The sequence below is a fragment of the Aristolochia californica genome, unplaced genomic scaffold, assembly GCF_029961685.1.
Source record: "Aristolochia californica isolate CCGP_79_NKW_82.1479 unplaced genomic scaffold, dmAriCali1.0.hap1 SCAF_3, whole genome shotgun sequence".
Taxonomy (NCBI): Eukaryota; Viridiplantae; Streptophyta; class Magnoliopsida; order Piperales; family Aristolochiaceae; genus Aristolochia; species Aristolochia californica.
Window position 1 is genome coordinate 18,885,467 of NW_027181992.1, and position 14,040 is coordinate 18,899,506.

General features: G+C 44.6%; 1 protein-coding gene across 1 annotated transcript; it reads right to left on the minus strand.

Annotated features, from left to right (window-relative positions):
* Positions 1-3,697: 3,697 nt before the first annotated feature.
* LOC137959433 (uncharacterized mitochondrial protein AtMg00860-like) lies at positions 3,698-4,060 on the minus strand. The gene has a single exon (XM_068806813.1). It carries the CDS (start codon positions 4,058-4,060, stop codon positions 3,698-3,700), a length of 363 nt encoding a protein of 120 aa, XP_068662914.1.
* Between the last annotated feature and the right edge of the window lie 9,980 nt (positions 4,061-14,040).

Consider the following 14,040-nt stretch of genomic DNA (forward strand, 5'->3'; position numbering starts at 1 on the left):
GGCGGCGAGATCTTCAGTTCAGTTCTGTTCGGTGGAAGAAGAAGATACTATAGAAAAATTACATTGTTTCCTAAGTTAGGAAACTCAATTAATCAGCCGGGCCTTTCCTGTCCTGCTGAGTCCCGAACTCGCCCGAGTCAAGCCATCGAGCCAGTGAACCAGATCTTTATCCTCTTGTTGCACCGGTAAAATTTAGATATTTATTTTCTTCAAATCTGACATAACATTTAGATAACAACCATGAAACCTAAAATCAATGAAAATAAATAAAATTAGACTATGTTTTAAAGTAAAGAGGTGATAAAAAATATTAAATTATGCAAGTTATCAAGTTCCTCCTAGAAATTTGCACGATCAGGATAACGAGTCGGCCCATATATACTAGTGAGGGTGAGGGCCTAGGAGTGTCCCAAAGTCCTATCACAAAAGCGGATTCCAATGGAGAAACAAGAGGGGATAGTGAGGGAAGCTTCAACCAAGTGGGGGTTCCATATTACAAGTATGCCACCATAGTACAACATCTACAGTGGCCCATTTATGGTTAGAAGAGTACCAAATATTGCGAATGATAGAAGATTCATGGGATTGCAGTTTTGTTTCATGCAAAATTACAATGTTAGGCTTACATTAAAAAAGAACTACCTTAACTGTTGCACACTTGGAGCGAAGCAATTCCTCTTATATTCCATGATAAGATGATCATGGCAGGGGAATGAGGGTGAATTTCCCATCCTCATAGAAGAATCACTCATCGTAGTAGTAGCAAATGTCCCAACCCATCTCCTTCATCTTTTCCCACTCATGTGGTGGGTAGTGCCGGCTCTAAGACTCGATGGCCTTGATGAAATTCATAGTATGTTCACCATGTGACAACTTTGGTCGCCTAGGGACAATGGAGGGCTCAGGGGCAGATGGATTTTTCTTAGTCTTGCATGACTCCGTGGAGTCGATGTCCTTACCCTTGCGCATGCTCCGGCGTCGGGAGTAAGTGAATTGGAGAGGGGGTAGTAGTGGGTTGATTTGAGGATTCGGCATTGGAAGTGTCAACCTGGAGGGTGGATTTGGTCTTCCTGATAGCTAGAGGGGTGGGCAAAAGAATGGGGGAGATTTGGTTAGGAATTAGACACCCTAATTCCAAATTAACGAGAGCAATAATAATAATTGTGAAGAAAAGAAAAGCAGGCACGAAAATACAAAGACAACAAATTTATACACGTTTGCCTTAAGGTGAGACTACGTCCTATCTCTACTGTTGCACTACGTCCTATCTCTACTGTTGCATTAATCTACTATAAAGATGAAATAGTTTACAAGAGAAATCACACACAACTTACAAGTGTTGTTTCTTTAACCTCTCTTGGGCCGTAACTCAAGATCCTTCTTCATGATAATCCAAATAGTGGAGCCTCCAATTATAAAGACAAAATTAGGGCAACCCAATATAAGAATGAAATCCCCAAACCATCCTTAATAAAAATTAGGGCAACCACATTAAAAGGTTGATCCACATATTGACTCAGTGTAAGGCGTTAATTATGCTCCACAACTTAACACCATTGATCGAGGAGTTAGGCAGAAGGCAAGTGTCATTTTGGAGACGATTTTCTGGGGAGTTGTGGCTCAAGCGGGTCAAAGTGTCAGGGGTGGACAGAGGGGTTGTGTGTTGATGTGGCAGGCTTCTAAAATGGCAAGGTGGATATTTAAAGGCCTGAACGAGATAGAAGAGGAGAGGCTATAAGGTCTGGAGGGCACAATCATTTAGACTAGCCGATCTCTAGGAGGCTTGTCTTGTGTTGGGATCTTCCCAGGCCTTAGATCTTGTCACCCTTCTTCCCTCTCTTCCTTCCAGATTGGTTGTTGACGCTGGAAGAGAACTCCTGTTCTTAGAATGTGTAATGGTGGAAATGGATTGAGCCTTGAGGAGGCTCGACCTGGACCTCTAAGGGAGAATCCGACCTAGACCTCTGAGGGAGAATCCGACATGGCTAAAACTAAATGATTCAATGCTTAATCTTCATTCAGCTCTTTGTCCTAATAAATAGGTTTGGGGATGAAATTACAACTCAGACCCATGGGTCACATGGTTCACGTAAAATTACATTCAAACCAAACCAAACTAAATTCAACATACATGCAAAGGGAAATAACATAATTTAATTCCTACGTCTGTTGATAACTCGGGATGCTATGGAGTCCATAACATTACCCCCCTCCTGGAGAAAGAGCTTGTCTGCAAGCTCGAAAGAAGGGTAGAGAGCTCTGAAAGTGGCTAAGGGTTCCCATGTAGTGTCAATGGCGTCAGTATTAACCCACTGCACTAGAATCTCCCAATCGCTCTGAATGCGGCGGGCCTGCAACACATGCGTTGGAGTAGAAAGGACCGACCCTCATGTAGCGGTGGTAGAGGTGTGTGTAGGAATGGGGAGTCTCCCTGGAAGGCCTTCAATTGGGAGACGTGAAACACATTATGGATCTTGGCTTCTGGTGTAAGTTGCAAGTGGTAGACGACTATGCCAATGCGGTCCAGCACCTTAAAGGGCCCATAATATTTCAGGGAGAGTTTGTGACATTTGGAGGCTGTCAGTGAAAGTTGTCGGTAATGTTGGAGACATAGCCACACATAATCCCCTGGAGAGAGGAAGATGTCCCGGTGCTTCTTATCATAATAGAGTTTCATGGCCTATTGGGCCTCCTAGAGATGAGTGCGTACCTCCTTCAGCATAGCTCCCTTTCAGCTAAAGCCCGGTCCAAGGTGGTGACCTTGGATGCACCTGGTTCATACGATAAAAGCTGAGGTGGATCTCTGCCATACCCCATGTAACCGGACAATATTATCCATGAAGAGTTGAGCCACATGAGTTGTTGTGTAGGGATGCGCCAAAGGGAGGAAATGGCCATACATGGAGAAGCGGTCGACCACTACAAATATAACGGATTTGCTTCAAGAGGTGGGAAGGCAATCAATGAAGTCCATAGAAATATCTGACCATACCTATGATGGTAACTTTAGAGGTTGGAGCAACCCTGTTGGACTTAATTATTCAGCCTTGTTCCATTCACAAGTCTGACAAGCTGCCACATACTATGTTACACTTCTCTTCATACCCTTCCAAAAAAATTCGTGACTGAGGCGGAAATATGTTTTCTATCTGCCGTCATGTGTACTCTCATGGAAATAGGTTAAGATGCTGGTAATGAGTGGCGAGGTGGAGTGCAAAAAAATCCTATTTTTGAACAGGATAAGACGATCCTGGATTGTCCAATGGCTATCCGAGGTCCCCTGCTGAAAATCATGATATAAGGCAATGAGTTCTAGATGTTGATGTGCCTCCTCCCTAATAGAGCCCAAAAAAAGGCTTATGGGCTGACTGATAGCATGCAATTGTGGCTCTGAAACGTCTCGGCGAGACAAAGCATCACCCCCCACATTCAGACTGCCAAGTTTATACTCAACGGTAAAGTCAAACCCCATTGGTTTACTCAACCAGTGCTGCTGAGGAGAGGTGGTGAGACGCTGCTCAAGAAGATACTTCAGGCTTGAATGATCGGTCCAAATAAGAAATGGGTGCCCCCAGAGATAGGGCCTACAATGATGGATGGTTTTAGCTAAACCGGTCGATTCCCTTTCATAAGCCGCAAGTTTGTGATGGTGTTGGCCAAGTTGTCGACTGAAATAAGCAATCGGGTGGCCTTGTTGCTATAACACTGCACCTATACCCTCGCCCGAAGCATCACATTCCACTACAAACAACTCATCAAAGTCCGGTAGCTGAAAAACCAGCGCTGAAGATATGGCTTCCTTCAACTGATGAAAAGAATGATCCGCTAGCTCGGACCAGCTGAAATCATTTTTCCTGAAGAGATTGTTGAGTGGCGTTGCAATATGTCCGTAGTTGTGGATAAATTTTCTGTAATAACCAGTGAGGCCCAAAAATTCCCTTAATGTTGTGATGGATATGGGAGGAGGCCAGTCTGTGACAGCCTGAATCTTGGTCTGGTCAACCTTCACCCCAATTGCGGAAATAATGTGGCCCAAGTATGCCACCTTAGGTGTGCCCATCGAACATTTGGACTTCTTTAAAACCAAATGATGTGAATGCAAGAGAGTAAATACTTGGTGAAGGTGCTGAAGGTGCTCATCCCAATGTTTGTTATACACCAATATATCATCAAAAAAGACTAGAACATATTTTTGTAAGATAGAGCTGAATACCTCATTCATGAGGGCCTGGAAAGTGGATGGCACATTGGAGAGACCAAAGGGCATCACTAGGAACTCGAAATGCCCATGGTGCATGCAGAACGTGGTCTTCTCCACATCTGAAGAATGAACTCTAATCTAATGATAACCTGACTTCAAGTCCAACTTTGTAAATATAGTGGTGCCATGTAACTCATCTAATAGCTCATCCATCGCGGAAATGGGAAATTTGTCTTTAATTGTGTTAGCATTGAGCTGCCTGTAGTCCACACAAAATCTCCAGGACTTGTCATTTTTTTTTACCAGTAACACCGGGGATGAGAAAGGAGACCTATTGGGCTGAATTATTCCCTGGAAGAGCATATTTTGGCATTGTCACTCAATTTCATCCTTCTGTAAGTGGGGGTTACGGTAAGGCCTAACCACCACAGGTTTTGTCCCCAGTTTCAATCTGATGCGGTGATCACAGTGGCGAATAGGCGGAAGAGCAGTAGGTTCCTAAAATAAATCTTCAAAGTTTGTAAGTAATTGAGATAACTTATAGTGTTGGGCGCTCTGGACCTAAACTGCCTGAAGTGTGCAGGGCACAGTAGCATGTGTGCCATGCAAGGTGATCTGACACTAGCCCTCTGTGAAGGTCATGGTGAAGGCCAGAAAATCCCACAAGATAGGCACCAACATCTGGAGCCATTTAAATCCGAGTACCAAATCAAATCCCTCCAGTGGAATCACCAAGAAATTGGCAATAAAGGAGTGGCCCTCAATATAAAATGGGGTGGTTGTAGAGATACCCACACTGGCAATTTTGGCCCCATTGGCCACTGCAACTGAGAGGCCAGTTTTCTACTTGATTACCAACCCAAGTTGTTCTATCACTGGCTGACTTATGAAGTTGTCCGTGCTGCCAGAGTCAACTAGGGCTAGTAACTGTAGATGGTGCAACTTGGCCTAAACTTGCATTGTGTTGGAACTATGCATGTCAGTCATGGCATGGAGTGAAATAGCTGGGACATCATGTTCCGTCTCAACACTGTCTTCTTCTGGGAGTATTTCTGGAAGTATTTCCTCAGTATCCTCATAGAGAAGCACACTAAATAATCTCTTGCATATGTGACCCTGGACATATTGTTCATCACAATTAAAACAAAGACTCTTTGCCCTCCTATGTTCCATCTCTTGTCTATTCAATTTTTTTATGTATGGTACTAGCGGTGTGGAGGGAGAACTCTCTGGACGTGGAGATGCATTGTGTCCAGTAGGTGGAGGCCCTGAATAGGGTGAGGGCACAGTGGTAGTCGCCTTGCTTGGCCAAGCTGGTTTTCAAACTAGGGATTCCTTCAGAACTAGCTATTTAGTATCAATGGTCCTGGCCAAGTTCGTAGCGTGGTCCAAATCTCTAGGTTCATGTAATTCAACCTGTAGATGCAGGGCCTCTGTCAAACCAGTAGTAAAAAGGTTAACATACTGGGAGGGCTTGACATTGATATTGGCTCTGGCCAAGTGTCCCTGGAAGGTCTTTTGGTACACTTCAATTGTGCCCGCCTATTTCAAATTCACCAATTCGCCCAATGGATTGCTACTGGCTGGAGGACCAAACCTCATCATGCAAGATTGTTTAAATACATCCCAACCAGGAACCAAATGTTTATTTTTGAATTGGTTGAACCATAGAAGCTCTTCATCGAGCATATGGAATGTGGCCAACTGGACCCGATCATTCGCCGGTGTTTTTTTATGTTAAAAGAACTGGTCACATCGGTGGAACCAGATCAAGGGGTCCTTAGACCCATCAAATGTAGGAAAGTCCAATTTCACATACCTGGGAACCGAATTAGGGGCAGTAGCGTGAGGTCCCAATGGGGGATGTGGGTGGTGCAGCGTTGGTGGGTGGTGCACTGCCGGTGATGTATAGCTTCCCGGCGGCCAAGCTCGAAGCCCATTGCCCTCATGTTGGTGGAGGAGGAGTTGGATTGATGCATCCATGGCTACCATGGTCAAACGCAGGTCAGAATTGGTCTGACGAACCTCGTCAATGGATTGATATTGAGCCTCTATCCTTTGATGGTTTTCATCAATCACTTTACGCAAATCCTCTGAGGGAGAGGAATCCCAAAGGGTGGACCTATCTGATACCAAGATGTTGGGATCTTCCTGGGCCATGGATCTTGTCACCCTTCTTCCCTCTCTCCCTTCCAGATTGGCTGTTGACGCTGGAAGAGAACTCCTGTTCTTGGAACATGTAATGGTGGAAATGGATTGAGCCTTGAAGAGGCTCGACCTGGACCTCTGAGGGAGAATCCGACTGTTATGGTCCTGGGTTAAGTACCTATGTCTTCCGCTCCTAACAGGCCAGTCTTTTGGGTAGTATTGGCTAAGTGCTTAACATTTGGTATCAGAGCAGGCACTACGTCCCGACTTCAAGTCCCCGTGTGAGCAGGTGAACCGAACGCCCCTGGTGGGGTACCGTAAGGGAGTTTGGGCTCCTAACCCGATCCCCGTTGCTGTGTTAAGACCGCCGTGGTCATCGGCTCGGGAGGGCAGAGTGTACTATTATGGTCATGGGTTAATGTTATGGACTCAATAGCATCACGTGTTACTAGTAGGCGTAGGAATTAATCAATGTGGTTTTCAATTTTCATGTAATTGATTTTGGTTTGGTTTACAATTTATTTGGCTTGAACCAGTGACCCAAGGGTCTGAAGTGTATTTGGCATCCTCAACCCTATTTAAGGGGACGACTAGGTTAATGAAAGGTAACGATTGAAATAGTAAATTAGCCTAGAGTTAATTAGAGTAACAGGTTGAGCACTCCTTCGAGCTCTCCCCCTTTCCCCCAAATCCCCTTTCTAATTTTCTTCTTACATCACTCCATCAATCTATCCCTACGTCAAGCAAAGCAATCGAAGGAAGAGAAGAGAGGAGGGTGACAAGATCCATGGCTCGTGAGGATCCTAACAACGTGGTATCAGACAGGTCCACCCTCGGTGACTCCTCTTGTCCAGAGGACATACGTCAAGTGCTTTCAGATCTTCAACAAAGGTCCACACATCAAGGTGCTGAAATTACAAACATCTATAATACATTGCACACGCTGGAATCTTCTCTCCAAACCGTCATCCGCCAACTTGCAGCACTTCAATCGGCGGCGCCTCCACCAGCTAAAAATTCTCAACCACCGGCAGCACACCACCCACACTTCATGCCACCACCACCACCACCACTGTGCCCCCAAACTATTCCTATGGCTGCTCACGCATAGGGACCAACTATGGTTCCTAGTTACTTTAAACTCAATTTTCCTACATATGATGGCTCAAAGGATCCTTTATTTGGTTCACGAAATGTGAGCAATTTTTCTATCATCAACAAACTTTGGATGTGGACAAGGTCATGTTGGCCGCCTACCACGGGCTCGATGAAGCACTCATGTGGTTCCATCACTACCGAAATGTCCATTCGACTCAAGATTGACTAAATTTTAAACATGCTTGCCAGATGAGGTTTGGACCTCCAGCTAGTAACAACCCAGTGGGGGAATTGATCAACTATAAATAGACTGGCACTTTAGAAATGTACCAAAAAACATTTCAGGAAAGGTTGGCCCGCGTGAGTGAATTTGTTCCTCCTCACCTGCATGTTCAGATCTTTAATGCGGGCTTGACCGAGTCGGTTCACTTGGAAGTGGAACTACTTGGTCCTACAGACTTGGACTCAGCCATGAATTATGCCAGGGTTGTGGAACATAAACAAAGAGTTCTGAGGGAATCATTAGGCTGGAAACCTTTTTGGACCAATAGACTACCGGGTACTGCACCTGGACCACGTTTGGGCTCTTCAACCCCCTAAACATGTAGAGCAGTCTAAACATGTGCCCCCCCCCACAATCTTCCACGTAAATTCTTGACTAAACAGGAAATGGAGGCAAGAAAATCCAAGGGCCTCTGTTTTAATTGTGATGAACAATTTCTCCCAAGACATACTTGCAAAAGATTATTCAGTATAGAACTTTGGGAAGAGGGTTCAAAAGTGCTTCCTGAAGCTGGTATTGTTGAAGAGGAACAACAAGAACCAGAGCTCTCCCACCATGTCATGCATGGCCTGCGTAGTTCTAATACCATGCAGGTAAAGGACAAGTTACACCATCTCCAGTTACTTGCTTTAGTTGATTCTGGAAGCACACATAATTTTATCAGTGAGACCACAGTGAAACATTTGGGATTAGAAATCCAATAGCAAAAGGGTCTCTCAGTTTCAGTTGCCAATGGGTCTAAAATTGCTAGTGTTGGGTTATGTGCAGACACCCCTTTTACTATTGAGGGACATTCATTTAAGGCTGACTTACTGGTCATTCCTTTAGCAGGATTTGATTTGGTGCTCGGGGTAAAATGGCTTCAGCTATTAGGCCCTATATTGTGCGATTTTTAGGCTCAGACTATGACATTTACAGAACACCAAGGCCAGATTACACTGTAGGGTAATAAGGCATAGGTGCCCAGCGCACTGCACACTTTCCAGATTCAGAGCACTAGTGATTGTAAGCTATCTCTTTTACTTACAACCTTTGCAGATTTATTTAATGACCCTACTGGTCTCCCACCAATGCGTCACTGTGATCACCGCATATGTTTGAAGTTGGGAACCGATCCAGTAGTGGTATGTCCTTATCGTTCCCCACATATACAAAAAGATGAAATCAAAAGACAGTACCTGAATATGCTCGCTCAGGGAGTTATCCAGCCCAGTAGGTCTCCCTTCTCATCCCCTATTTTACTGGTCCGCAAAAAGGATAAATCATGGAGGTTTTATGTCAACTACAGGCAACTCAATTTGCATAAAATTAAAGACAAGTTCCCCATCCCAGTGGTGGGTGAGTTGCTGGAAGAGTTACATGGTGCTATGATTTTTACCAAGTTAGATTTGAAATCGGGCTATCATCAAATTAGAGTTCACCCTACAGATGTGGAGAAGACTGTGTTCCACATGCACCACGGTCATTTTGAGTTCGTCGTCATGCCCTTCTGTCTCTCCAATGCGCCCTCCACCTTCCATGTCCTCATGAATGAGGTATTTTCCTCACTTCTGCGGAAATATGTGTTGGTATTTTTTTATGACATCTTGGTCTATAGCACAAATAGGGACGAACATCTCCAACACCTCCATCAGGTATTTACTATTCTACACTCCCATCATTTGGTTTTGAATGAATCCAAATGTTCTATGGGCACCTCAGAAGTGGCATATTTGGGCCACGTTATATCAGCAGTGGGCGTGAAGGTTGACCAGAGTAAGATACAAGCCGTCACAGATTGGCCTCCTCCCACCTCCCTTTCTGCATTAAGGGGATTTTTGGGCCTAGCGGGATATTACAGAAAATTTATCCGTACTTTTGGCCAGATAGCAGCACCACTCAACAACCTTCTCAAGAAACATGCATTCACCTAGTCTCCCTCAACGGAACAGGCCTTTCAACAGTTAAAGGAGGCCTTAGCCTCAGTGCCTATGCTACAGCTACCAAATTTTGATGAATCCTTTGTGCTGGAATGTGATGCGTCCGGAGGAGGTATTGGTGCAGTGTTACAGCAACTGGGACACCCCATCACTTATTTCAGCTGCCAGTTGGGACAAGACCACCACAAGTTAGCCACATATGAGAGGGAACTGATTGGGTTAGCCAAAGCCATCCAACATTGGCGGCCTTATCTCTGGGGACGACCATTTCTGATTCGTACAGATCATTGCAGCCTCAAGTATCTTCTTGAGCAACGCCTCACCACTTCACCGTAGCAACACTGGTTGGGTAAACTCATGGGCTTCAATTTTATAGTTCAATATAAGCCAGGCAGTTTGAATTTCGGGGCTGATGCTTTGTCTCATCGGGACATTCCAGCACCACACGTTTATGTTCTCAGCCACCCATGCTCACTTTTGTTGGATTCTACTTGTGAGGAGACACATCAATATCCAGAAATTATTTCATTATATCAATATATTCAGCAAGGGACAGCAGCTAGTCATTGGACGATTCAGGATCGTCTTATCCTATACAAGAACAAGATTTTATTCATCACACATCCCCACTTCTTCACACCATTCTGTCCTCTTTCCATGATAGCACACATGAGGGTCGATAGAAAACATATTTCTGAATCAGTCGAGAATTTTATTGGAGGGGTATGAAGAGCATGATTGTTGATTATGTAGCTGCTTGTCAGATTTGTCAATGAAACAAGGTTGAATCTTTAAGTCTTGCTGGCCAACTACAACCTCTACAGTTACCGTCTCAAATCTGGTCCGATATTTCCATGGATTTCATTGATGGCCTTCCAACTTCATCAGGTAAATCTGTGATATTAGTTGTGGTTGACCATTTTTCAAAATATGGTCAATTCATTTCTTTGGCGAATCCATATACTGCTGCTCATGTAGCTCAGTTATTTATGCACCACATTGTCCGATTACACGAGATTTCAACATCCATTATCAATGGCAGGGATGCCATTTTTACTAGTACCTTTTGGAAAGAATTATTCAAGTTACATGGCATCCAATTGGCATTTTCTTCTGCATATCATCCACAGACTGATGGACAAACCGAGGTAGTCAATCGCACGATCGAAATGTATCTTCACTGTTTTGTGGGGGACTCACCTAAAAGGTGGGTAAAGTGGCATTCCTGGGAAGAATTTTTCTATAACACCTCTTACCACAACGCACTAGGAACTACTCCTTTCAGGGTAGTTTATGGTAGAGATTCACCTCGTTTGTTATCCTATGAACCAGGGGCATCCAAAGTCGCCACTTTGAACCAAGCGTTAATTGAAAGAGACGCTATGCTCACTGAGGTGCATACTCATCTCCAGGAGGCCCAACACTCTATGAAGTTCTATTATGTTAAGAAGCATAGAGAGGTATATTATTCCCCAGGAGATTATGTGTGGTTAAAGCTCCAACACTACCGCCAGCTGTCACTGACTGCCTCCCAACGCCACAAGTTTTCTCCAAAATATTATGGTCCATTTCAGGTATTGGACCGCATTGGCACAGTGGCCTACCGCTTGTAGCTACCACCCGAGGCAAAGATACATAATGTCTTTCACGTATCCTAGCTGAAGTCATTCCAGGGCGACTCTCCCTTCCTGCACACCCCTCTGCCACCACTCCATGAAGGTCGTGTCCTTTCTAATCCAGCTCAGGTATTGCAGGCATGCCACATTCAAGGCGATTGGGAAATTCTCATACAGTGGGCAGATGCAGACCCCAATGACACTACATGGGAGCCATTATCAGCATTTCGGCTTCTCTACCCTTCCTTCGAGCTTGAGGAATCTTTCTCTAGGAGGGAGGTGATGTTATGGACTCAATAGCATCACGTGTTACCAGCATGCGTAGGAATTAATCAATGTGGTTTTCAATTTTCATGTAATTGATTTTGGTTTGGTTTGGTTTGCAATTTATTTGGCTTGAACTAGTGACCCAAGGGTCTGAAGTGTATTTGGCATCCTCAACCCTATTAAAGGGGATGGCTAGGTTAATGAAAGGTAGCGATTGAATTAGTAAATTAGCCTAGAGTAAATTAGAGTAACGGGTCGAGAGCTCCTTCAAGCTCTCCCCCTTTCCCCCAAATCCCCTTTCCGATTTTCTTCTTACATCACTCCATCAATCTATCCCTACGTCAAGCAAAGCAATGGAAGGAAGAGAAGAGAGGAGGGTGACAAGATCCATGGCTTGTGAGGATCCTAACAGTTAAGTACCTATGTATTCCGCTCCAAACAGACCAGTCTTTTGGGTAGTAATGGCTAGGTGCTTAAAATTTTGTTACGGTCCCGGGTCATGGATCGAGTAACACGGCGTGGGATTTGTGAATCCAGCACTGGTAGTTGGACTTAGTAAGGAGGGTTAAAGATCCCTTCTTTGACTAATCTTCCACCCTTGATCAGTCTCCCATTTTATTAACCCACTCTAGTGCTAAATTTATAGCTAGAATGGAAAAATTCAGGTGGAGAGATAATGGAAGAAGTACCTTTTCTTGCTCATGTAAATCAAGGTTTCAATCCTGATTTGGTTGCTGCTCGTGCTAGGATTGAAGTCCTAGATTATGTGTAGCCCTTGGCTCACCTTGGTAGACGTTGATGCTAGGTTTCAGTGCTGCTTCCAAGCTAGGAAGGGATGCACCAGATCTTCACGTGGAAGAACCAGAAATCCTTCCTTTTTCTGTTCGTCAAGAGGGTTAGAACCCTTGCTGATTGTTGACGCTGAGAAGGAGGGAAGACCCTCTCTTTGGACTTGGAAAAGGGGCAGGAAGCTCCTCTTCCTATTAGGGATGATGAAGGATGAAGATGGATGTATTTGGATGAGGATGGAGGGTGAAGGATAGGTTGAATTTTTGGAGTAAACCCTAAACTCGAGATCAAGAGGTAATCTTAGCCTGTTTATACTAGGTTATTCTAAAATCTCAAAGCTTACCTATATCATTCATTCTTTCCTTAAATAGATCATGTCATGGATTTTTAGGGTTAGGGTTACAATAATTCCCCATAATGCCCCCTACATATAAAAGTAATTAGAAATAACTCCTACTTAAAACAATATAAGAAATAAATCCTACTCAAAGTAATATAAGAAATAAATCCTATTGAGTGAGTTGTTGTTGCCTCCTTCGTTGTGTGACTCGGTGTGCTATTGAGTCCACAACATCTGCCTCCCCATGGAGAAAGAGCTTGTCCTCAAGCTCAAAAGCTAGGTAGACTTGTTTGAAGATGTCCACACATTTCCATGTTGCAGCGTTGGGGTCAGTGTCCGTCCACTAAATGAGAATCTCCCAATGGTCATTGGTCAGTTGCATGCGTAACACCACAGCTAGGTTAAGAATAATCTCGCCATCATTAAACGGTGGTAGGAATGGAGTGGATGTAGGTTGTGCCCCAGAACGTGGCTTCAAAAGAGAGACATGAAATACATCATGAATTTTGGCTGAGTCTGGTAATTTGAGCTGATAGGCGACTAGTCCCATGTGTCGAAGAATGGGAAATGGCCCAAAAAATCTGGGAGAGAGCTTATGATGTAGAGGTCCCACAAGAGACTGATGACGATAGGGCTAGAGCCATAGCCACACATACTCCCCAACCTCAAAAGATACCTCACGGTGGCCTTTGTCGTAGACATCCTTCATCTGAGCTTGGGCACGTCGTAGCAGTTCTGTGATATTCTGTAGTAGCAGATCCCGGTCCATGAGTGCCTGATCAATCGCATCCATGCGGGTGGACCCTGGGTTGTACAAGAGAAGACGAGGTGGATCCCAGCCATATATAACCCAAAAAGGGGTGGATTGCAAGGCAGAGTGGACCGAAGTGTTGTAACAGTATTCGGCCCATGGAAGCCATTGAACCCATTGCCACGGATGATAACCCACCAAGCACTGTAGATACATCTCGATGGTGCGGTTCACCACCTCGGTCTGCCCGTCTGTCTGTGGATGATAGGCGGAGGAGAACTTCAATTTAGTCCCACTCAAGCGAAAAATTTCCCGCCTAAAGGTGCTTGTGAAAACTGCATCTCTGTCACTCACAATGGATTCTGGAATGCCATATAAGCGGACTATCTGCTCCAGGAAAGTCTGAGCAACCCATGTTGCTGTATAAGGATGAGCCAATAGTATAAAATGTCCATACTTGGAGAATCTATCAACCACAACGAAAAGTACGGATTTGCCGGAGGACAGGGGTAGACCTTCCACAAAATCCATCGAAATGTCGGCCCAAACCTATGTAGGAAGGGCCAGATGCTGGAGAAGACCGGCTAGACTCAAGTGCTAGGCTTTGTTACACTGGCAGACTTGACAG

Bases quoted from the DNA above. Each gene is read 5' to 3' on its own strand.
- LOC137959433 (XM_068806813.1), bottom strand. From the start codon at position 4,060: ATGGGCACACCTAAGGTGGCATACTTGGGCCACATTATTTCCGCAATT.